Genomic DNA, 26,556 nt, shown 5'->3' on the forward strand with positions numbered 1-26,556 from the left:
GCTACTATTTGAGCTCTGAGGAATAATGCAGCAATGCCCGGTGAAGTAGAAAATAACGCTAAAAAGTTGGGATAAGTGTAAGTGTAGCAACTATAGAACCATTAGCCTGACCTCAATCATTGGAAAAATTACGGAATGAATCATCATAAAGGGGGTGTAAGATCAACTGTATAAAAATAATCTAATAAATTCAGGGCCACCAGGTTCAGAAAAAGTCGATCTTGACTGACAAATCAAATAAGACTTGTTTTGAGGATGTGATAGCCCAATTGACTGTGGGAAGCCCTACAATAATAATAATAATCAAATGCTATATCAAATGCTATATTAAATGCAAGGATTATTATTATTGCTATTATCTTAGATAGCACTTTTCACATCTTCAAGACGTCGCAAAGCGCTTCACAGAATATATTGTAAAATGAGTTGAATGTATACTTGTGGGCAAAACGCGGCAACCAATTGCACACAGCAGTGTCCCACAAACCGCCGAGGATTGAGACACCAAATTATTTACTTTTTTTAAGGATTATTATCCCAAAAAGGTGATCCACCAATCGACTAACAACCAGGTTTCTACTTACTGCTAGGTAAACAGGCGGAGTAAAGAAACTTGCCAATATTTTGCCCGGCCTAGAATAGAACCCAGGTCTCTCGCTTGCGAGTCAAGTGCTTTAACTACTGAGCTACAGGATTCGACTTATATCTGGATTTCCAAAAGGCATTCAACAAAGTACCACATGAATTATTCTTCCCCAAACTGTAGTCACTGGGTATCAAGGAGAAGACATGATGTGGATTTAGATTTGCCTGGGGCCTTTGTTAGGGGAGCTAGGTAAAATGGGAGGGATACTAAGTGGGGTGCCTCAGGGATCTGTATTGGGAGCCCTCCTGTTCCTGGTATATATTAATGATTCGCAGACCCAGTGTAAGGTAGTTACATTTGCAGACAATACCAAACTGGGGGAAAAACATGGAATCAGAGGAGGCAGCAAAAGTCCTATAACAAAATCTTGTTAGTGTATGAGCTGATAACTGGCAAATTAAGCTTAATACCAATAAATGCAAGATAGTACATAGAGGATCCAAGAATAGAAAACACAAGTACTCCATGAATGGGATTGAACTTGCCAACGCAGAAGCTGAAAGAGACCTTACGCCAGTTAGTTGACTCATTACTCACTATGTCAAAACAGTGTGAGGCTGCAATAAACAAGACAAACAGGATGCTGAGCTATATTGCTAAAGCAGTTTAAGTTTAGATCCCCAGATGTCATACTCAGACTGTAATCAGATCACACCTTGACTATTGCAGACAGTTCTGGTCACCGTGACATAAGGCGGCTACCCAAGCCCTAGAGGCAGTATAGGAGAGCAACGAATGTGGTCCCCAGTGTTAGGGGAATGAGCCACGAACAACAATAAGACAAGCTCGGGCTCTTTAGCCTCGAGAGTCGACGACTCAGAGGGGACCTCATAGAGGTATATAAAATTTTAAACAGGATTGAAAAAGTAAACCCAGATCACTATTTTACGAAGAATGACAGTTAGAGCTCTAAAGGGTAATTTCAGGACAGTCACCAGGAAGTTTTTTGTTTGTCTTTTTTTCCACATGGAGGGTAATCAATGACTGGAACAGTTTGCTAAGAAAGTTGGAAGAGGGCAGGCCACTAGGCTCATTTAAAAAGTAGCTTGATGCTATGATGGGAAGATGGAGATCGGATGGACTGAGCTCGGATGGGCTGAAGGGCCTTCTTTATCCAGATCAATCTTTTGAGCTTGTGAGACTCAGCTATTTTATCTCTCTGTGGTTAAAGCACATAGGCTTCACCAAGATATCTGATTCAGTACTATTTGGGGATCATAGGTGTCAATTTATATCTGACTAATTGGCATTCCTATATACTGCAGAATACAGGAAAGCCAAATGAAAAATAGCACACTTTAAATATAAAGAAAGGCAAAATATGAACTGAAATACAAGAATTGGTCACTGTAGCTGTAATTGGTGATGCTCTATTTCACAGAATAAAATCTTACATTTCATTATTCACATTATATTTTGTACAACATTGCTGGACGGAATTCCAGCTCCAACATAAATCAGGATCAAGTAAGATACAAGAAACCCACCACAATGGAGGTCAGGTCCTCACTCTCAAATCGGGCAATTGCCAATTCCAACGATTTGTACACAGCTGCTGAAATTCTCTGTGTGATCAGCCGGTTCAGGTCTATTGATCTACCAAGAAGCTGTGAATCAAGAAGTAAAATAAGTTACTTCCAATTACTACCTCCAGATCATTGAGAGGCGCTGATCAATCAATTGTGTACACTACCTTCCCCATGAAGTTGTTCCACTAAAAATGTTACATTGAAAAAAAAGCAGGGCTTTGCCCAAAACAGAACTTTTCTTAATAATGAGGATGCATTACAACAAATACAATTTTCATGTCAGCTTACAGGACTAATGTTTTGCTAAAAATACTTTTATTCACATCATTGCGTTCTTTGTACCCATCAATCATGTTAATTTGGAGACAGTCTCGGTTCTGAGACGTTGCATTTTACATTATTGTTGACAAAAATGTCTCAGGGATTCAAATAAAAAAAGTACAATAATGGCAGAAAGCGATTAAATGACTTCACTTGAACAACTAAGAAAACGTCTTATGAAGGTAAAGAGTGAAGACAGATTCTACGTTCCTTGAGAAAGGAGGGTTATTTCCATATTCAGCTCACCAAAACAGAAAAGAAAAATAACAAATTACATTTGTCTAGCACCTTTCACATCAGGAGAGATTTGAACCTGAGCTGGGGGTTGGGATCAGAAAGGTGGAGGGCAGGAGGGTGACTGAAGGAGCGGTCGAAGAGGAGGACCTTGAGACATGCCTTGAAGGAGGCAAGGGAGGGAGCATGGCAAATAAACAAGAAATAGCACAATCAAAACAATAAAGCACAAAAAAAAGCCACAATCCATTAAGTTTGTGTTGCTGTTTATGTTAGCCACCGACCCCAAGTCTCCCTCTCCTGCTCATTCACCATACCCTTTAATATTCGATTCTCAAGCATCTATCCAATTCCTTTTGAAGGGTTCCCATTTAGTCTGCTTCAACAAGTTCTACAGATGCAGGTTTAGCTACTCAAAGACAATGAGAAAGAATTTTTTACAAACTCTGACAAAACATCAAACCATAATTAATTAAAAAAAACCAAATACCCACATACTGTAATTCTATAGGCTACACAGATTACCCTGATCTCTCACCTGCACATGTCTTTGCTTCAATAAAGTGTCATATCTATTAGAGGGAGGCGTTGGTAAATTGGCTCCTTGGTTCTTGCACTCTGCTCGCAGCCGCTTGTCTAAAAGAAGACTGGAGGAGAGAATTGCACCCGTTATTGCATGCAAAATATAACCAGGGAAAATATAACAACCTGCATATATATTGCGTCCCTCATGCATTCCAGAGCGCTTGACAGTGGCGGAGCATGATGTTGAGTCAGGGTGAGGTTACTGTACGGTCGAAGAAGGTCTTTAGGTGCGACCTGAAGATGGGGAAGGATGGGGCAAAGAGAAAGGATTGAGGAAGTTTCGGGGAGTAGTGGCTGAAATTGCAGCCAATGATGGTGGAAAGGAGTGCACGAGCGGCAAGCAGGAGGACAGTGCCAGTCGAGTGGAGGCAACGGGTAGTAGGTTGAGGAGTAAGCAGGTTGGAGAGGTAGCGATGTGCCAGGACATGAAGGGATATGTAGACGGGTGCAAGAATCCTGATATCGATCCATTCAGTGATAGGGAGCCAGTGTAGTCTGTCCAGGAAAAATCTATCCAATTCCTTTAGACTTACAATGTAGTTTACAATGTAGTCTTCAAAATAGAATTACAATATAGAAACTCCGTTGCACTAAAAAGCTCAGAGTATTCTTAATAAACTATTGAATACCTTCCTGCCATAATCTTGTAGTATGCAAATATTTGGTCAGCCAACTTGTACACAAACTGGTCAAAGCACAGATTCACCTAAAAAAAACAATGAACACAGGTACCAATAATTAACAATAGACATTAAACAAAAATGAAATCCAGTATGAATATACACACGCAAGCAATGTGTAGGCTGAACTGTATTGTTTAAGAGCTAAAAGTATAACAGAACTCAATTTAAAGGACTAAAAATGTGAATTACCTCGGCTTCAATTTCGTCGTAAAGAAACTGCTTTTTGAATTTAGTCAGTGCATAATGTGCGCTGTCATTGTAAAGGTCCAGGGAATACAATACATACCTAGAAATCAAAATGGAATTGTTATATTCCTGAACTCCTACTCCTGTTCCATGACATAAAAATAGCTGCAATCGCCCAAAAAACAAAGGCTCAGCAGGGCATCAAAAGCAAAAATATTGGTTAATAATTCAGGCATCTCTTTTTAATCAGAACTGACGATCTTGGTGATGGCAGAAATCTTTTTAATAGTAGGTTCAAAGACTTGTATCGATTACATTTTTTAAAAAAATGTTTTATTATTTTGAAGGCTAAGCAAAGCTTCAAATTTAAAAGTTTAAGTTATATAGTCATGCAGTTTAGGGCTTTTATTGGAAAAGCAATCACAACAGCGATTCAACCACTTCACTTGATTTTTACTGAAAACACACCATGCATTACTTCAGTAAGGCATGTACAACTTGCGCTTGTATAGTACTTTTCTTAAGCGATGAAGGTAATGCAGCATTTTAGCACAATAGCTTTCACAGAGCAATTTAGGAACACAGGAACTGCTAGACGAAAAAAGACCAAGGTCCATCTACTTTGCCTTCTACCATCCTGGTAGTCGCATGCTACAATAACAGAGATGTTGATAGCAATTAATTCTGTATGAATTCCTCAACACAGTGGAAAGCTTTGGGAACCTTAGATCCCAAGTTGCCTGATTCTTCCAAGCCATACCACACTTACTATATGTCATGTCTCAGGTTACTCATATACTGTATCCCAAATATTATTTTCTAAAGGAAATCCATCTAATTGAATGAGTCAACACTTTCTGCTTCTACCGTCTCCCAAGGGAGACTGTTCCATAGATTTACCACTCACTCACTGAAATAGTGTTTCCTGTATTTCTCAATTTGGAGGGTATTGACATGGTCAAACACACAAATATTTGAGAGGTTGTTAAAGGCAAGGAGAGAAGGTGCAACGGAATTACTGGATTCCTTACGTACTCCATCATAGATGCTTCTTTGGTCTCCAAAATATGGTCAGTTAAAATCCAGGGCATAGACATATCAATAGGAAACTGAATTCTTCTGCCCATTGTCAACTCCAGGAAGAACTCTCTGAACCAAAGCTGGGAGAGGTCACAGCACTGCTGAAGGGTTTCTTAAGAAAAGTCAGATGCAACATCAAATTATCATTACACAATATAATTCAGTACCAATATACTCTTTCTCTCACACACACACACACACACACACACAAAGTGCTGTCTGAACTGTATTATTTAAAAGCTAAAAGTAAAGCAGAAGTCAACTCTAAAAAATGTATGTATTACCTGAACTTGATATATTAATATACAGGTTTTTTTATGTAATTCTTATTTAAATATTTTATTTATGCACAAACAGCAGAGTTGATAATAAAATGACAAAAAACATTTATTTATTCAACAGGCAATCTTACAATATGATCTGATGAACAACTATAATAGCAAGATGGATTTTGCTGGCTTAAAAATATTTGTGCTTTTTTCTATTTGCTATAAATTTATATCTGTGGATCATGGTCTTTGATTATAGATCCTTTTGTGAAAAATTTGCTTAAAAACAGAGATTCTAGCATCTTAACACTGCTATACATTGGGGCCTTTCAGAGTAGGTAAGAAAATAGCATTTGATTATAACAATAATCTCTGCATCTGATATAGCACCTTACCATGTCATTGAAACGTCTCAACGTTAAAATGAATTGAGTGACCTATCTGAAATGCTGTTTATGTAATTCAAGATTTTTTCTACCCATTAGGCAAATACTTCCATATATCTTTTTGTACTCTCCCAGTCCTGGACTCCAGGTAAAAAAAGAATAGTTAGGTAACTGCGCAGATCTCCATGATCTGCAGCAGATGATTGGCAGGTAGCCGGCAGATATCAACATCTGCTGTGGCAGATTGTCAGGTAATTACGAGACTACTGCACAGGGTTACTGCAGTGCAAGCCACGGGAAAGCTATAGTTGATTTACAGAACTTGAATGGGGTTTAATTAACTGACTACATCAATATAGGGTAAGTACACGTTAAAGCAAAATCCATCAATATGCACTTTGCCTCCATTAACTATCTGTTTTTTAACGGAGAGAAGGGGATCTTATTGATGTGTTGATACTCTACTTTGTACTTACAGTAACTAACATTTAATGTATAACTTTTCTCAGCCTTGCCTATGTATTTCATATTAATAGGGAACATTAATATTTTTAAACTAGGATACTTGGATGATCAGTAGGAGCTACACTCTGCTCCAGTAACACCAGATAAAGGTTTATCGTGAAATCCAGACAACCCATTTATACCACAGGCTGCACAACTCACCAAGTAGAATTATTTTTAGCTGAACTAATTTCTTTTCAAATTGCAATATACATCACTTTTTTTTCCCCCACATGTGCTAGATTACTGAAAACAAGATGTGTAACATAACACTATGCCCATACTTGAACCTGCTTCTTTTCACCCCTTTTTAATTCCCTATTTGTGATCCATTATCATTTAAAATAAAACACGTTTTGAATGAAGAACGTTTCCAACACAAAGTCAAGTTACAAGCGTGACACCGCAGCAATCAGTTCCTCCCTCCTCCCCCTCCACGGTGTCCTGTGGAAGAGATATCTTACCACTGAAATTGAGCAAGTGAGTGTAGAAGAATGAGTGCCGGTGAAACTCTTCTATCGCCAAAATGGTGGGGCCCTCAAGACTACTTCTCAAGGTTTTCTTTGCACCACTTTTGTCAGCAATGAGCGACTCTAGCATAGTTCTTACCATGTAGAGCTATGCCAGTCGAAAAAGGTAAAACAAAAAAAAGGGAGAAAAAGAATGTAAAGGGCATGTTAGTTTACAGTACATTAAATAAATATTAGGAAGTCGAACTGTCCCACCATCAGAAGGTGATCTCTCCCCCGAATCATTCAAATAACACTGCAGCCACAAACCCTCCCCCATGTTAAAACATTTTTTAAAAAAATTTTAATTAAGTAACTAGTCATTCCAGTCTGACATCTGATCATGGCTGATCTTCTAATCTAATTCCATTTACCCGCCCTATCCCCATAACCCTTAATCTCTCTATCCTTTAGAAATTTGGAATACACTGTCAAAAAGTCAATTAGAGAGCCAGAAAATTGAGCACAATCTTTTAGAAGGTGAAACAACTTGACTTCCTTTCAGCATCAAAAGAAAAAGGTTCGCTTCTTACCACCAAAATTTAAAATGGTCGGATAGATGTACGACCGCCTCTGAAACCTTTTCATCTCAACCAATGTTTTTTCCAGTCCCAGAGATTTTAACTGCTTGGCTAGCTCTCCACATTGCAATGACTCTGCCATAGTGCGCACCATGTACAGCTACACCAGTAGACAGGCAAGGGCAGACATTAAGGGTTAGGGAGAAAAGCAAAAAGAGTGAGTTTGGTTAACAGTTTGGTCAGTCACAGAAAAGAAATCAGTTAATAGGTTAGTACTCTAATATTTCACTGTGTTATTGTATCAAGCAACGCTACAATAACACTACACTTAAAAGCACACTATCCCTTGTTAGATGGGGGTTGGGAGGAGGGAAAAGAAAGGCGATGAGTAAGTGATCCTTATTAAAGACAATAGTTATCGCTCCATTTTGTACAAGCCTTTCCCAAAACAAGACAGACAGCAAACAAGCTTGAGTTTGCTGAAGTGGTTATAATATTAATAACATTATTAGGTTAATGATAGATTAAAAGGAATCACTGAACAGGGAACATCTTTTCATGTTTTCAACAGAGCCAAGCAAACCATACTGTGCGTTTAAACTTCTGGTGTTGGCAGCTGGCTAGGAAATAGTGACCAGATGGAAACTTGAAAGGAACGATACAACCGATACAAGATCGCTGAAAAACCTTTGAGCCAGGCATACAAAACGCATGCAAGCCACGCAGAAGCACACACTCGGGTTAAATTGTGACATGCAAAGTACACAACACTAGTCCGTAATGTGACATACCAGTACAGTTATTTTTGTTAAAGGATTCTATATACTTTTAGCACAATAATGGAGCCATGAAAAAAAGGAAATGGAGGTTGTGGAAGAAATTAATAGCTATTTAAATGATGCAACAGCATATTGATTGCTTAAATTATGAAGCATTTGCCCCTGGAACCAACTCTCAACTAAAACAATCATTCTCCTTCACAAGCAAGAGAAGGAAATGAGAAGCAATATAACATTGAGGTATTTCATGATAAACTAAATATTATTGTGTGTCTCGTGGTGGTATATGAAGCACAAATATAAATATCTGTATTATTTATGTTGAATAAAATCCCTTGTTAATAAAGGTTCACAAGTTAAGACTCAGACATTAGGAAGTAGTACCAGACATGAAAAATAATGCATCATTATTTTAGGAAGCTTCATTTCCCTTAAATGCTTTCCAAGGCAGATCATTTGGCATCACAGTTTAATAAATAGCAGTCCATATATTTGATATAACACCTCAAGTGCTTCACAGGTAATTAATAATAATTTTGTGGGCAGCCAATAGCGCACATCAGTGTCTTACAAACAGTCATGGATTAAGTGACCAAATTATTATTATTATTTTGAAGGGATTACAATTCCTCTAATTGCTGTAGAGTGGAGAAAGGCAAATTAATTTGGCAAACTAATTTGTACACAGCAACGTTGCACAAATAATCATGAAGTGAATGTCTAATTTATTGCTATTTACCAGCTACACTCTACAGTTTATCCTGTGAAGCGTTTTGCAACATCTCAACGATGTGATAAGGTGGTATATCAAATGCAAGGATTATTATTATTAATGTGCTCTAAAACAATTCAGTTCAAGCATCAGTTGTTTTCCCCCATAAACTTCAAGAAAAATACCATAGATCAAATATGAACAGAGACTTAAAAAAAGGGAGCTAAGTTTTTAAAATTGGGATCTTTTCATTTCATATCAGGCTATTCCAACAATCATTAAATAATAATAAATAATAATCCTTGCATTTGATATAATAATAATAATCCTTGCATTTGATATAATAATAATAATCCTTGCATTTGATATAATAATAATAATCCTTGCATTTGATATAATAATAATAATCCTTGCATTTGATATAATAATAATAATCCTTGCATTTGATATAGCGATTTTCACGTCAGGAGGACATCCCAAAGCACTTCACATAATATACTGTAAAGTGAATTGACTGTATATTTTTTGGGGAACTACTACTACACAGGACTAGTCGAGTCCTGTTGCTCAGTGGTTAGAGCACTCGCCTCACAAGCAAGAGACCCGAGTTCGATTCCCGATAGGGCAAAACCTTAGGCAAAGTTTCCTTACTCCATTGCACCTGATAATGATACTTCAAGAAAAAAAATAATAAATCGGTCACTTCAATTCATGACTGTTTGTGGGACACTGCTATGACACTGGCTGTCATGTTTCTCCCAGAAATATACAGTCAATTCGATTTACAGTATATCCTATGAAGCACTCTGAGACGCCGTCCGGCGTGGAGAGTGCTACATAAACCCAAGTTGTTGTTGAGACGTTTAGAAGACGTGAAAAGCACTATATCAAATGCAAGGGTCTTATTATTTATTATAAATGCTACAAAGAGAAAAATTAAGAGAGGTATTAAGAACAACAATTCAAATAGAAGTCACTCGGAAAGTCACTCGGAACTTGATCTTCAATCCCTATTTTTGTCTATCAAACTCAAAACCTTTTTCTTCAAATCGTGACAATCAAGAGAATGGTATGAAGGAAACACCTGAGTACTGGATGGCCCAACTGCCCGACGAGGAACTTTAATATCGAAGCCACCTCTCGGATCTTTCTCCCCACGGAGTGCTGGGTCGTTCACTGGTTCCTGACCAACTTCCCAATCACAGACAGTCTTCCTGATGGCTTGGAGTACACTAGTTGACAGGACAAAGAGATATGGTATGTCTTTATTTTTGCTAGTGTACACATGCACATACAGCAGAGACCACAGAGTATGGAGAGAAGTAATTTGGCGAAGTAGAAATGAGAATGAGGGATGCAAAAAAAAACGCAAGCTTTATTTCCCCTGCAGACTGCACAAGTTGTGTGTTTTCGTGTACTCAGAGGCACAGAACCCACACATTTGGAAGTTGGTAGGAACTCCAAGATGGAGTTCCAGAAAGTTAGAGCAGAAAGGCCCGTCTCTACGTCAGGGGACATGAAGTAGGCTGGTGCCTGCCGAGCAAAGGCAGCAGGCGAGTTGGTGGGGTTTCAGGAGGTCACAGAGGTAGGGTGACGCAAGTTGCACTAGAAAGAGGATGTAAAATTTAGAAAAATGCATTCATGTAAGTCGACATGTTGCTAGGGGGAAGGATGGCCGAATCCGCAATTAAAGAGGAAGGTTCTGAGGCAGACCTTGAAGTAGGTGAGGGAAGGGACAAGTCAAAGGGACACCAGGATGGAGTTCCAGAGAGTGGGAGCAAATACACTGAATGGTTGGCGTGGGGGTTGTGAAGTGGAGGGAGCGGCTGGGTTGTAGAGCGTGATGAGGGCGCAGAGGTAGTTTGGGGCAAGACTATGGAGGCTTTTAAAGGTTAGGTACTTGCACACTTGCACTCGTTCTGCTGGGGGATGGGAAAGTGGAGCCTGGTGGGGGAAAGGACTCTGTGGAGCTCACTACTTTCAAGCAAATTTGCTCGAAGGCCTGAATCAGTCATATTCCTGTAATTTAGCAGAATATTCAAAGAATAACCTTCAAGAACAACAATTGTAGCAATATAAACAAAGCCTGTTACAATTGTAAAGAAAAATCATCCTGGCCTTGTTTCTGAACAACTACCTGCATTTACGAACGAAGGACATGACACTAAGTAACGCAGGATCGAATAATGAAGCTTTTCACTAGGCTTCCAGACAACACAGTGTTAAGGGGAAATCAATGCCTCACACCAAGTCATGAAGAATAGCATTTCAGTAATCAATGGCCTAATCATTGTCCCTGACATTTACAATTCAGAAAATCAGTTTTTAATTACATTCAATACTACCCATCGCACCCTAAATCACATTTTGGGTTTTGTGAAACGCTTTAAACTTCAGTATTACCGAACAGCTCACAACCTATCTTCCATACAATCATTACCTTCTGAACCACACTTTAGGTGCCTTGAAAAAAGTACTTCAAACCACTGCAGCCCACCCTCCACCTTCCCCTCAACCCCAGCATCCAATGCTCAGCAATTTGAATTACCACAGCCGGTTCTTGATTTTCTGTGTCGTGCAAAGGAACGGGATTCCTGCACTGAAATGTTTTAATATTTCTTACATCTTCGCCCCCTTTGAGTTTCTTTAAATCTCTGCATAACCTGCTATTCAAGTGTTGACCTGAAACATTAGCCTATCTTTCTCTTTCAGAAACTAGTCAACGCGCAGCTCACTTCCAGCACTCACTCCTTTCATTGGTGTCCATATCTGTTGATAAGTTAAGAGATATTAGAGTAAAGCAATGGAACACCATTCACTGGTGTTAATATCAAGCAAAGGCAGACCATATCAGAGAAGTAAAGCCCCACCTTCAGAAAAGCAACCCAATAGACTGGAATATTATTTATCCTCCCTATTTTCCCCTCCAACCATCCATAAGAAACCCCCTACATCTTCTTGAATGAGACTGTCAATACGTGGCTAACTTTGGGCCCATGTTACTGTGAATCAACACAGACAACGATTAGATGGAGACTATCCAAATCATTTCATTTATTACCCTTGTAATCCACTTGAGAAGACAACTAACAAGAACATCAACGACTAAAAGAGCAGGCGATTATGAATCCCAAAGTGTAGGGTTAGTGTGCTAACCTAATGATTCACCCAAACATCCCACTATCCGCAGAAGAATACAGCAATAGCAACAGCAAGAGGGTACAACACAAAACCAAGAGAGAGTTTTTTTGTACAATACTTTCAAATAATAAGTTAAAACTCAAAGATCAGCCCAGTATTTAGATAATTTGGGGGCGTTCGTTCATTCATTCATTTTATGAGTTCATCCAATCAATTTGATTCTGTTGCAGCCTGTAACCTATTCTGTGCTGATTCTATCATTCTATTTTTCTTTCGCAGCCTGAGAAGGGTTAACAAAACCAGCTTCTGTACAATTTCTTCCATAGATTCATTTTGTGTTTTCTCTCCTCACTTGTTCTCTCTCAGGCACTCGTCAATCCTGCCCAATAGTGAGATCCGCTCCAGACTTCTATCAATATCACCCTATATTGCATCAAGAGGAAGAGGTGAGAGAACATTTTCTATTTTTTCCCTGGCTGATATCTGGAAATTAGCAAGTGTAAGACTACACACACATTCTGGGGAAACCAGTGGAGCCAGACGAGGATGTACGTGACTCTATCCACTGGCTAACTAATCATTAAACTAATCCTACTGGTACCCCATCCTTCAGAGGATAGAGTCATTGCCTTCAAAGCCCTTCTCAGCCTTGCATCTGCAACCTGCTAACTCCTTACAGACCTCTCCGTTCAGCGGACTCCGATCTGCTCCCTTGCCATGCCCACCCCACCATCAGCTGCTCCCACCCTTTTTGAACTCCATCCCACGGTCCCTTCGCGTTGTCTCCTTCTCAAGGCCCTCTTCATCCTTGCATTCGGTCACCCGCCTACCCCTAAACTCCCTGCCCTCCACCCCTCCTGATCCCAACCCCCAGCTCGGATCCAAATCCCTGACTGTCCACCGCCTTGGGATGTCCTCCTGACGCTAAGACTGAATTTAAGGTTGTTTCCAATATTCTGCATAATCATGACACTGTAAGACAATTATCTTAAGATCAAGAAGTAGTGCTGGTGTCCCAGATTTTCCTTTCCTTTCTCTATTTCTACATTCAGTGGCAAACTTATTAGCCAGCCTGTTTCTTCTCGAACAAAACATTCCAAATTTTGTGTTCAAACTTAGAAGCTTTAAATAAAACGAACTCATGGCAGAATAAAAGTGGGGCTTAGACTAACCTCTGAATCACATTTTTCTTCTTTTTGATGGCTTGACGCAGAGGCTCACGGAGTGTAATCTGGGCAAAGTCCTGGAGTGCAGCGTAAATCGTGTGTCGAATAGCATAGTTGAAAACCGTCTCCATTCTACCCATCAGCACCTGTAGACCTTTTATCATGGCAATCACCTGCAGCAGAAAGCAGTTACATTGAAGTCTAGTTTAGAACTCCATTTCAATTTTGTCAGGAAGTAGACTTTTCATTTAACACCAGTACAAAGTTACTTATAACAGTGTCAGGGACAGGAAACAAAATGTTAATTTTAAACCACTTTACACTTGGCCTTCAATTCTAGGAGTGCTATGTAAATTTAAAAATTACACTATTTTACAATCGATAATTTGAAGAAGTGCTAAAATCACTAGCAGCTCCTTCCCTCCGTTTTTGCAGACTGCAGCAAACTTATTTCAGACATTTGGGCAAACTTTGATCAAAACAATACAAATATGCCAACTAATGTCAGCTCTCAACTCATTGAAGAACCTTGGGTGCCTCCTTTAAAAGCTTGCTATTAGTCAGCTGTTCATCAAGCTGTTTTTTTCAGAGTGCACTGCATCAATTCAAGGATCTTCCTTTTAGAACAGATTAAATGGCAATTTCAATCATTACCACCATCTTAATAAAGACTTGGTTTCATGTAGGCAGCTGCTGTATTCGAAGTGTGACCCTTAGTTCGTTTGCACAGAATTGACAGACAATCTACAATATTAGATTGCAGTCAATGGAAACAGATGCGCACTTTTCATTAGTTAGCAAGATATTTAATGCACATTTTGAAAGAAGCAATCTTGGGTCGAAGAACATAACTTAATTCAGTTTTCTGAATTCTGTTGAGACTATACAACATGGAGCACACGTACAGAATCCATTTCTGATTGCCTATTGTCATCCTGTAGATTGTTTTGAAATGACTTGACACAGTAATTTCAGAAGTAAATGGTTCATCAATTGCTTGACATGACAATTAACACAGCCAATTAATACAATCCCACCAAACAATGGTGGAAAGTTTAATAGCTTATTGCAAAAATACTTCCTGGTCAATTGGCACCATAACACTGGTGTGATAGATTTGTAAAGATACTTTGGATGTTTATTATCCAAAGTATCACTCAATCCATGACTGTTTGTGGGACACTGCTGTCCGCAATTGGCTGCCGCGTTTCTCCCACAAAATATACAGTCAATTAACTTTACAGTATATTCTGTGAAGCGCTTTGAGACGTCTCGAAGACGTGATAAGGTGCTATATCAAATGCAAAATTTATTATTATTGCTGAAATAATAGCTACTTTTTAAGTAATAATAATAATATAATCCTTGCATTATTGTGCTGTGAGGAAGGGTTAAAAATAAAATGGCTGGGGAAAGGAAATACAAGGTGAAGCAAAGAGGAAAGGAAGCATGGGCGGAGGCAGAATCAAGTGATATAGGAAAAATAAGAGAAAGCCAGGGAGCAAAAAGAGAAAAAATCCTTGCATTTGGTATAGCGCCTTTCACGCTTGGAGGATGTCCCAAAGGGCTTCGCAGGATTTATTGTGAAGTGCAGTAACTGTATTTGTAGGCAAACCCAGCAGCCCAATTTACACAGCAATGTCCCCAAACAGTCATGAAACAAATGATGAATTTTATTTGGGGCATGTCAGTCAGTACACGAGGAGAAAGTTCTTTGTTTTTTTGAGCAGTGCCATGGCATCTTTAACATCTACCTGAACAGGTTTAATGTCTCATTCGAAGGACCAGTGTCAATGGAGAAAGGCATCTTTCATCTTCCTTTAAATTTCTATGGTTCTAATAATGACTAAAGCTGGTTTATGTGGGAGGGGGAAGTTGGCTTTCACTGTTTTAGCAAAGTTAAAGTTACGACAGGTCTACTACAAAAATACAATGCAAGAAAAGCCTGGAGCTCTTTGCCGTCAGATAGACTGCAATAATATTCACAATAACATTGAGAACAGAAAATCAAGATGAGGTTTCTGAGCAAGCAATGGAGTTTCAACCAATGCGATAACTTAATCACTCCAGTGTCAGCCCAAATAATCCACTGCTTGAGACTAACTCATATTTTAAAATGTACATTTCAGCAACATCAAGTTTATCATGATATTAAAAATAAGGTTTAAAAGCCACACAGGTCCTTTCAGTCAAGAATAATTCAAGAATAATGAAAACCTAGTTGATATTATCCTACAGGTTGCTGGTATTCACATGTGTATGCAGCTGCCCCCTGAATGTAAATAGTCACAACTTTGCTGAATATTGTGGAATTCAATAGCTCAAACTTTAAAAAGGTCAATATGAAGGACTAAATCAGCAGATATTTGCAAAACAAATTACGTAAATATTGGAGGAAAAAAAGATTTTGATCAACTGACAAACTTCCATATTTCAGGTGCTTCAACATGTCATTACATTGTCAACCTTTCACAGTAATTTTATAAAATTGTATCCCTTCCATCTTTATATCAAAACCAAGAGTGATCTATCTATTGTCTTTACAAACCCCTGGAACACTCTTCCTCTATCCCTCCGCCTTGCCCCTTTCTTCCCCATCATCAACTCGCAGCTTAAGACCTTCCTGCTCGGTTATACCTACGGTCACCTCCCCCCGGCTCGGCATCCTGGTCCACCACTGTCAAGCACGCTGGGACACTACCCTACGTGAGGGCCACTATATAAATGCAGGTTGTTGCTATTTATTTTAACACTGAGATTTCAGGGCCGATCTCAAAAGCCCCAGGAAGGGAGGAAAAGATTACATATGCGCGAGGAGGTGTGTAAGAATTAGAAGAAATGTTATTGTTCCCAATACTTTCTGGATTTATGATTTTATCTGCCTCTCTTAATACAGCACTTAGGTGGTCAACATAAAATAGAAGCTCAAGTGCTTATGTGTGAGACTGAATGAACCTACAACTTTCTGGATTGGGAAAAGAACACTAGCAACTAAAATCAAACCATATAAGAAATCAACTATAGCATCTCACATGCAAAACTTCACAAAATTACAGCAACAATGTGCATTTATGTAGTGCCCTTCATGCCGGATAGCATCTAGTAGCATTGAAATCAGAGGTAAATTTGAAGAATCAAACGCATCTGTTCGACCCCCACCTCAACAAGTGCAAACTTCTCCTCGCTGGTATAGTTGTATCGCGTGGCTCTCTCATACTCTTCGGCATTATCCGGACAGTCTTTGTTTGAGTACTTGTCTGTGGGGTGCACCAACTTCCACGAGTACTGTCAGAATTTAAAAAAAAGACAAGAATCAACTCGTGCAACTGATAGAAATAATCAACAAATACAGTATATTGAACTTCTGTTGACAGCCACCTATTGCAAGAAACCCATCATGCTGGAATGTATGATCGTTTAAAAAGATGTTTTAGTTAAATTACTCTCACGATAGGCTGGACTCGTGTGAAACTAATGCATTTGAAGCACCCAACTTAATAACTAGTATCTACTAATATCCAATAAGCCTGAAAAGCTCTTTTGATAAATTCACCAGAGTCTAAGTAAAATCTATAGCACCTTGGGACGTCCTCCCGACATGAAAGGCACTATCCACAAATATACAGTCAATTCACTTGACAGTATATTCTGTAAAGCGCTTTGGGACGTCCTCCCGATGTGAAAAGCTCTATATCAAATGCAAGGATTATTATTATTATTATTATTATTTTGTATTGTATTTTGTGTCGAAGAATGGCAGAACTCTAGGGAAACAAAGGTCAATTTTTTTCGAAAGGAAGTTTTCACTGGCATCCAAGCACTTGCACGGATTGAGCTTGTGAGAGCAGATGACAATCTCGAAAGGATAGATAACTAATTAGTGAATTCTACTAGAAATGTTATTGTCAAACTCTGCAATCCACTTTTTGCTTTGGATCCTAGACTTTTTCTGAATGCGCATCATTGCAAAAAAAGACTTGCTTTGTCAAAACGGATGTCGAGACAAATGCCAAAGACCATTTACAATGACGTCAGCGCTCCTTTCAAAACAACAAAGTTGAAAAGATTCCTTTAGTGTAGCATTTATTTCTTCTGAGAACTCACCACTTCCATAACATGTGCACTCCACTGGGACAAGAGCTGAAGTCCCTGTAACGCCAGTTCAGAGAGCTTGTGGTATTCTGAATCAGTTTTTTGAGCTTCTTGTCGGCCAGATCCTGTTACCACCTGCAACAAACATTTGATGAGTTATTTTTTATTTAAAAAAAGGCCTATTTGTAGGGCAAGAAATCTGCAAAACGTTAAGAACACTCAACCTGACAGTGAATAATAATAATAATCCTTGCATTTGAAGGTGACAGAATAGGGTTTTGTAATGTACTTATCGGGGTAGGAGAAAACAAGATAAGTTCAGCTCTTTCTAACTTATCCATCTACCCCATCAGTCTACAAACTGCAGATTATGTCAACACAATACAAATTTACATTTATATAGTATTTTTCACAACATCCCTCTTCCCCTGGCTCGCTTTCAGACTCCACAGTGTGAGGCACTCCAGGATGCTACCCCACATGCTGTATAAATGCAAGTTGTTGTGGTCATCCCGAGGCGTTGGACAGTCCAGGATTTGCACCCGAGATGAGGGTGCGGGTTGAGGGATCTGCATACTTGCCCACCAATGGTCTGAAGGAAGCCAGACCTGACAGAAAATTGGGGAAGTATCAGTTCACTTTGTTTTATTTGCCCTTTCCCTTATTATTATCCCAGCTAAACCAGGCTTTTCATCATCATCCCCAAGATGGCTCTCACTGACCTTTTCTGAATTACTCAAGGATCATATTGATTGGTTTGCCAAACAACCTTTTGCATAGGCTCTTTTATTTCCCATTTTGTAGTTATTGATCATGTCCGTACATCCCTGAGAAATTATTGCTAAAAGAGTCTGTTTCTGAACGTCATCTTGTGACATGATGAAGAATTGGAGTTTACACACCTCACTGTTGCTGTAGCGGGCCAGCTCCGAGATGAAACGCATGTGGTCCTCTCTGATCTGAATCATCTGCTCAACGATATTGTACTGGGGGCTGCTGCCGGACGAGGTGCATGTCCACCTGTACCAGGCACAGAAAGACAAAGAACATCGTCAGTTTAATGGTAAAAATAGGTTGGAATCCTTGTTTGCACAACAGTTGTTGGAATCCTAAATGGAAATGTTTCCTTCCAACCAATCTGAACTTACCTACATGCTTCCATCTCTCAAATCAACATTTCAATCATATGTGGCATATGTCTAACAAACATGTTTTATATATATGTAATAAACATTCATCATTTTCAATAAGTCCTTTTTTCTTGAACCAATTAAATCTATCCAATGTGTTAATGAACACTGATTCGAAAAATGATTGGGCTATGGTTGGGAGGAGGAACAGAAGAGAATAATATAGATCAGTTTTAGCTACAGTAACAAGCAGAGATAATTCAACTTAATTCAAAGATATTAGCTAACACCCTGACTATGCACTAAAAATTTACTATCAATATTTGATCTTCTACCAATATTTTAGACAGAGGGTTTTAAACATTAAATACTTTTAAATATTGCTCTTGTAGCTTTAGTTGCATTGACTGGAATCTGGTCGAATCTGCAATACTGCTATACAGCCGATTCATCATCAGCACTGTAAACAGTAGAAAACGCTGAAGAGACGGTTTTTGCTCTATTATGTCCATGATATACTGGGCTGGAGGAATGAAGAGACAAGTGAGGGCTGAGTTGGCTCTGAGGCCATCACATCTGCCAATGGAAGATCAGAACAAGTCAATCCCCTATGCGAGTCTCAGCAGTCTTGTCCCTGAGCCAGACAAATCCAAAGTTCCTCCGAGGCACTGTTTATAACGGACTAAGAAGCTGGCTCATCAGATAGACTTAGCAGACCAGGTCTGCTATCCGGGGGCTAGAAATTTTACTCGGCTGCAGATAATCTTGCAAGCCAAACCCCTAAAGGGGAGGGTGGTCCTGGCTGGATAAGCAGTAGAATGCTTAAGGGTGCTGAGCAATACTAGGTTACATGTTTTAGCTAGTTAAACTCATGTACACTCTGGGACCCCCGAAGATGGCTCTTGCTAACCTGCACCTAAATAAACAAGATTACATAACTGGGTGTATGTCTCTGGGGCTACACCACACCATACAAACAGAAAGAATATATCTGTGGAACTTTCAGTGTTTGTTTTAGAGACTCTTAAGCAAGATGGATTTCTGTATGTGTCTGGCACCCAGCGAACCCAAAACAGATAATATCAATGTTTGCTTGATCAAACAGACATTTCTGGTCCTATTTTCTTTCATTTTCTCACTAATCAATTGAATACATCGATCTGTACCCAGTAAATTGGTATATTTGGTATATTAGGCACTCACCTTGATTTGTTTTCTTCATAATGAGCACTCGTTTTAATGTATCTGGCCAATTCAATCTGCATATCACCAAACAAGGGCACTACCTGCAATTGCTGCATCAAGAGAAAAAAGTGTTTAAAAGCCATTCCTTGGACATAATCTCAAATCTCGCAGCGGATCCTACTCAATTGGCAAAGTCACTCCTCAGTGACAAAACGCAGATAGGACCTAGGACCTAGAATGGAACCAGCCCAGGCACCAAATAGATGTAACAGCATGGAACTTTGTCTATCTGCTTCATGGAAGTTGCCACTCAGAATCTCAGTGGGGCCTGTGGCAGTCATTTATAGGATACAATCCACATTCAATTTTGAAGTGAGCGTCCTCTGTGCATTCAGGTTTCAGCACGAATCAGTACTTGCACAGCTCTCCTGATATCAAGCTCGAGGATCATCAAGCAAAACATTAAATATTGATAAAATGTGCTAAAAGAGTAAGTGATTTAGGCAGTACAGTTGGAAATCATTTGTAAAGGTCTGCAGGCAGCTGCATTACCTATATGCTGCCCACAGGTGTCATCTGTGCTTCAGAAAATATACTGTCTAAAAGCATTTGCGCCAGTGGGAAATATAAAAGAGGTCGCTCTTGTGGTACAAACCAGCACTTGTTTTTATTGGGTCAATCCAGGAACAACCCATCGACAATGGACGTAGGAAGGAAGGGGGCAGCAGAAACAGGTGTTTCCACCATTCAAATAACAGCACAGGTTTTCGTTTAGGTTGCAGGAGATACCCTTCAGGAAAAAATAAACTGCTCTTTGACAGTACCTTCTCACATTGAAACTCAAAGAGCTTTGTGGTAACTACTGTCAAGAGTAGCGGCTGTTTTCGAGGCAAAATAAGAACACCACTAGTCTGGAGTAAGTTCACGACTCAATCTAAGACTGTTTGTGGGACATTGCTGTGTGCATTTGGCTTCCGTGTTTCACCTACAACACACAGTCAATCCACTTCACAATATATTCGATGAAGCGCTTTGAAACTTCTGACTGTCCAGCGCCTTGGGACGTCCTCCCGACATGAAAGATGCTGTTCAAATGTAAATGTGTTGTCGTTTGCTCAACGACGTGATGAGGCGCTATGTCAAATGACAGGATTACTAGTTAGTAATCCTGTCATTTGACATAGCGCCTCATCACCAATAGTAGGGACTGGTTCCTCAGACCACAACTACAGTTGTGTGTTGAAACTGAGAAGTCCTTTGGTGGAGAAACATAGCCTAGAGGACCTAGTAACACAACCAGGGTTAGAATCAGCAAAATGGGATTAGGATGGATGGCTTCTTGGCGGTCAACCACCACGTGAGTAAATAGGCTGAATGGCCTGCATTGTACACGTATAGTTTGACAAGCTAATATTAGACAGAATCTGAAGAGTTGAAATTAAAATCAACCAAAGATCTACCTTGAAAAATTTGTCAATCCTGCTCAAGTTAATTCGCTTCTTGGCATCCAGTTTGTATATGTTGCTGACAGTTCCATCCATGAGGTACAGTCCAAACCCCATCACCTGCAAGAGGATCCCACATTATTTTAATTGTCCAATAAAATAAAATCCAGCTCTTTCCTTTTATTGTTTTTTCAACACAACAAACATTTCCCAAATCCAATATACAAACCTGGATGGTGTAAACCTCACACAAGTCATATCAGTTGGGACCGTACATTTAATATGACTTATGCAAAATATAAGTTACGCAAAAATTTGCATAGAATATAAACTCGGGTAGATGTACAGCTTAGGTGATTATATGATATATGCAGACCAGACTTATGCGAGTTTTACTGTATATTTGAAAGCAAGTCCATTTATATCCATTCCTGGACCTGGAACCACATCTAACCACTCTAGATCAATGTCAGATTGGCTGTACAGTAAAGATAAAAAATGGGGCAAATATACAGATGTTCTTGAATTGATTTTTACTGGAGAAAACAGGGCATTTTAAAAATCAGTGAAAACCGACTTTGATAGTCCCCTTCTCGGTGTCAAAGTCCGCTATCGTTCAGCGCTCCGAGATGTAAATGTAAGTTGTTGTAATCTAACAAGCAACCGACACCATCAATCAAGAACATACCTTCCATTCCATGTCTTTTTTATATAAAAAAAACATACCTTGAGCAACATGTGTTTCTCCCCAGGAGTAAGGTACATTCGGTTCTCATAGTAATCCACACTTATATTCACAATATCAGCAAGTAGCTCCTCATAACCCGGAATAACTTCGAGTTGTTGCTGCAGTGTCTGGGAAGACAGCAGTACATTTACAATTAACCTCTATGCACATAACTAACAACACTATAATTCTGCTCATCAAGAGGAGCACTGTAAATTTGCTTGAAAAATGTTATTCACCAAACTATGAATGGTAGTCTTTTTAAATAAACATTCTGCCTCCCCGCCCAGGCTGTGGCTCATGCCAGGAAACTATTTCCCAGCAGCCTTTGGCTCCTCTCCCAAAAGCCCACTTTTCATGTGAATCTAGACAATAATAATAATTTGGTCAATTCAATTCACAACTGTTTATGGGAATTTGCTGTGCGCTATTGGCTGCCACGTTTCACCCACAAAATATACAGTCAATTCACTTTACAGTCTATTCTGTGAAACGCTTTGAAATGTCTCAATGATGTATATATCAAATACAAGGGGGAAAAAACATTTATTTCACTGCAAGGCATATAGCCAGATACGATACTGTCTTTACTTCTTGCCCACAATCACGCACTTTTCAGCAGCAGTTATAGATGCAATCAGAAGCGGGAGGTCTGGCCGATTTTTTTACTCCCTAGTCAATTATAATGATCCTGCTCTGCTCAAGCTAACATTGAACAACCCAGCATTTACCGCAGATTAAATTTAAGGGTATTCTCAGTTCACTGCACCATTCAGGTCCTTTACTACTGAGGAATATCATAAAAGGTGATTTTCAATCCTTCAGAATAGCAACTGCATGCCATTTATCAATGTATAGCTCTTAAAAATGTTTACTGCTCATTCGGTCTTTATAATCTGCTGCGCTATGTCTTCTGCTAAATAAAATGCTGCTGCTGAACTATCATAGCGTTTAAAAAGTAAATGGATAAACTGGTGGACAACTATTAAAAGATTTAGGGGAACAGCTGATCTGTAAACATTATATGATAGATAGCAAATATAAGAAGCTCAAAAACTGGTGATCGTAAAACAGCAACATTTCTAATATTTTCAACACTGAGGATTGATGAGTTATACAAAACTAATGTTGTGTGATTTAAAACAATCGTCAAACACTAAGTAAGTGAAATCTACCAAGACGATCAGTTTCTCTCCATTCTACTAGCTCTAGCAGCTGCACGCAGTACTGTGTTAGCCAGATTGTTAGATGTATACATAGAACAACTACATTGGAGAACAACAACGCTAGTATTTTCTTTTGCTTAAAGAAAACCCAGGCAAGACCGCAAACTATTCAATAGCTTCAAATGACTCGTATATTCGGCAGACAACAGATCAAAAACCGACATGGACCTCAGCTTCCAACTCTTAAGCAGGCCACAATAAAAACAAAAGTCTCATCGAAAACTTCTCACCTGCAACATGCTTACTCACCTGAGTGATTTTGTTGTGATTAGCCAGAAACATGGAGAGATTTTGAGACTCCTGTATGGACTGTGGGTCAGACATCTTTCTCAGAAACTGAGCCGCTCTAAAACGAAACGATTTCCAGTGAAAAGGTTAATCACCACAAGGTCATTACCGTTCACTTCACAAGGAACTACAATCGTATTGAACATGAATGTTATTTCATATTTCTGTGTTTGATACTATAAAGTACTAAAATGACACACATCAGAAGCCTGACAGCCAGACACCCATTTGGTGCTACTCATACCAACATCTTGATAATACACTTTATGTTTATGACAGTTATGCCTATATCAAATGCAAGGATTATTTATATTCACTGGTTATTTAGAGCATTACTTCATACAACTTAACAGGTATTTGTCTACTGCTATCCTTTTCACAGAAGAGCTCATATTTGTGCTTGGGAGATATCAAATGACCAACTTAGTTACTGTCCTTCTGGGGGTGGCTAGGTAAGTTAGTTCTGCTAGGAGCTGAGCTGCGTAAGGTGATATGCTCTGCAATGGAATGTCGGAATCGAGTCAATTCTCTGTGGTGGTCTCCATAGTCTGGGTCCTAAACCAAGTGGGTCTCAGACACTGCTAATGACAGACCAGCCCGCCAGGCTCATGGGCAGGATTCGGAGGGGCAAACTGGATCAACGGGGGAAGGTGTTCTTCCCTTTAAGCTGCGGTTAACCCTTTGAACCAAAGACCTAACAGGAAGAGTGTTTCTAGCTGGACAAGCAGCAGAAGCTTAGCAGGTAGTTCAGGGAAATTTGCACGTGTAGTTGTTTGTTTGGACGCTCTTAAGCATGGTGCCAGACATCTGGTAGACCAAAAGAAAAACAAAACACTTTAACGGGAAATAGAAAGGAGTTGAGTCTGAGGTATGAAAAGACGACTCTAACCTCTTGTGTGCCCACCAACTTTAAGAGCGACCAACAGTCAATGACACAAACAAAATAATGGGGAAATTAACAGTACTGTAAATAAATCCCACAAAACAAGGATATAAGCATCAACATCCCTACAAGACTGACAGTCAGAAATACATAATAGATTCCACCCGTTTTGGGTCGATGACCTTTGGTCAAATGTTTCAAGTCGATAACCTTTCTTCTCTCCATAGATGCTGCCTGACCTGCTGAGTGTTCCCAGCGACTTATGTTTTTAATTCAGATTTCCAGCATCTGCAGTACTTTTCCTTTTGCATGGAATTCTCAATTTGGTTGGATACTCTTAAGCATGGTAATGTGTGTCCACTTGTGTCAGACACATGGCTGATCAAAATACATACACAAATTTTCTTAAGAACTACAAAAAAAACTTGGATGGATCGAACAGTATAGTCAATAGACTGTATTGCTGGTAGCTCTTCTCATTAAAGTGGCACAATCCTTCCTCTTAAGCAGTCATTCTTCTATCATGTATGCCAAAAATTGTAGGTTCAACAAACTGCAGCCAAGTAATATATTGTCCTTGATCAGTAAAACAAAGATGTATATAAATTTCAGGGGCTGGGCATCCTTATGATTTGAGGAAAATATTTACAACAAAATCATCTCACCTTTTGTATGCAGAGTGGTCATTTTTCACACTGCATTTCATGTTCTTCAACTCATCCAGCACAGCAAACATATTGATGAACTTGCCCAGTGTGAGAAGATAAGCTTCAGAAACAAAGTCTTTCCTCCTCTCTGCATGACAAAGCCTCTTAACCTCGTTACAAAACCGCTCAATGGCATTGCGCTGTTGGCACAGGAAAAACAAAGTTTTAAGGTGAGTAAAGAGCATTTACACGAAAAAAAACATGTAATAATAATGCTTGCATTTGATATAGCGTATTATCACATTGTTGAAACATCTCAAAGTGTTTCACAGAATTTTACTATGAAATGTAGTGACTATATTTGGAGGTGAACATGAAAGCCAATTTGCGCACATCCTACAAACAGCCATGAAGTCTATGACCTGTATTATCTGGAGGAATGTTGACCAGGACACCGAGAGAAACTCCTCTCTCTTTATATAATCCTTGCATTTGAGACAGCGCCTTATCATGTCTTCGAAACATCTCAAAACGCTTCACAGAATATACATTAAAGTGAATTGACTGTATATTTTGTGGGAGAAATGCAGCAGCCAATTGCACACTCCAGTTTTATGAAAAAGTTGGGATATTTAACATCCACCTAAACAGGCAGACAGGATCTTGGTTCAATGCCTCATCCAAACGACAACATCCCCAATAATGCGGTGCCCAGGCTGAATTCATAATCCAAATGTGGGGCTTGGATCCCTACTGTTCTGACTCTGAGACCAGAGAGCTACCAACTAAGACAGGCTAACACAGGCTGACTAAAATCAATATTTACATTAAAATGTGTTCTTCCATTCTAGCAGATGTGCGAGTCAAAGCAAATATAAGTGACTTCAGTTTAGAATCATTTTTGATTTTTGGAAGGTAAAAGATTTTGCTAAATTTGCAACGCGAACTCCTGAGCTCAGTGTTCTAATAGTCCTGATTCCAGTCAGATACAAAGTAGTTTCCTAAACAATGATTTATTTGTACATCTTGACGCATAAATTGATAGGTAATACTTTCAAGATGATGTTTGCATCATGGGCTTTAAAAATTGATTTGTATGTAGCATGTAACACTGCTATGGAATTTCACATAGCACAATGTAGATTCATAGAACTCATTTTAAAATTACTTCACGAGTAGTTTAACCCACAAGAATAGCTATAAAGGAAAATAATATTAATTATAAACCTTGCATATGGCGCTTTTCACGTATTCTAGACTTCTCAAAGCGCTTCACAGAATACACTGTAAAGTGAATTGACTGTATATATATATATGTGGATAGTATCTGGGTTGAAAAATATTTTTTTTACAAAGAGCACAGAAACAACTGAATGCGCTTTCCATCAAACTGAAGTCACACACATTCCTTACCTGGAAATACATAAAGTTCATGAGTTTTGTGACCTCGGGCTCAAGGACTTCAACAGTCTTCTCGTAAATTTCCACTCTGTTGGGTTGTTCATTGCATTTCACCTGCGAAAGAGACCAAGACAGAATATCTTTATTTTGCAAACTAAAACTTGAAACCAACACAACCAATTTCTGCAAAATAAATCTGTAAAATCATGCACTTTTTAAAAGAGAAAAGGAGGCTCAAACCCAACAAGCAGCAAATTTAGTTTTTGTTTAACATACACTTC

At 39.1% G+C, this 26,556-nt stretch overlaps 1 protein-coding gene across 2 annotated transcripts in view; it reads right to left on the bottom strand.

Annotated features, from left to right (window-relative positions):
• The window catches only part of cyfip1 (cytoplasmic FMR1 interacting protein 1), a 97,369-nt gene that overhangs the window by 47,310 nt on the left and 23,503 nt on the right, over positions 1–26,556 (bottom strand). Inside the window, exons 5-21 of one of the 2 annotated variants that reach the window (XM_007891098.2) lie at positions 26,288–26,389; positions 24,893–25,074; positions 23,306–23,402; positions 21,830–21,958; positions 21,119–21,223; positions 19,677–19,768; positions 18,246–18,363; positions 17,356–17,478; positions 16,411–16,536; positions 13,258–13,424; positions 10,029–10,176; positions 6,888–7,041; positions 5,220–5,376; positions 4,188–4,284; positions 3,945–4,021; positions 3,269–3,377; positions 2,134–2,253 (exon numbers count right to left, since the gene is read on the bottom strand). In XM_007891098.2, coding sequence (XP_007889289.1) covers positions 2,134–2,253; positions 3,269–3,377; positions 3,945–4,021; positions 4,188–4,284; positions 5,220–5,376; positions 6,888–7,041; positions 10,029–10,176; positions 13,258–13,424; positions 16,411–16,536; positions 17,356–17,478; positions 18,246–18,363; positions 19,677–19,768; positions 21,119–21,223; positions 21,830–21,958; positions 23,306–23,402; positions 24,893–25,074; positions 26,288–26,389 — 2,103 coding nt within the window. Of the gene's footprint in view, positions 1–2,133; positions 2,254–3,268; positions 3,378–3,944; positions 4,022–4,187; positions 4,285–5,219; positions 5,377–6,887; positions 7,042–7,465; positions 7,614–10,028; positions 10,177–13,257; positions 13,425–16,410; positions 16,537–17,355; positions 17,479–18,245; positions 18,364–19,676; positions 19,769–21,118; positions 21,224–21,829; positions 21,959–23,305; positions 23,403–24,892; positions 25,075–26,287; positions 26,390–26,556 lie in introns of both variants that reach the window. The other variant, XM_007891101.2, reaches the window with a different exon arrangement.

Source organism: Callorhinchus milii, unplaced genomic scaffold (assembly GCF_018977255.1).
Source record: "Callorhinchus milii isolate IMCB2004 unplaced genomic scaffold, IMCB_Cmil_1.0 Scaffold4, whole genome shotgun sequence".
Classification (NCBI taxonomy): Eukaryota; Metazoa; Chordata; class Chondrichthyes; order Chimaeriformes; family Callorhinchidae; genus Callorhinchus; species Callorhinchus milii.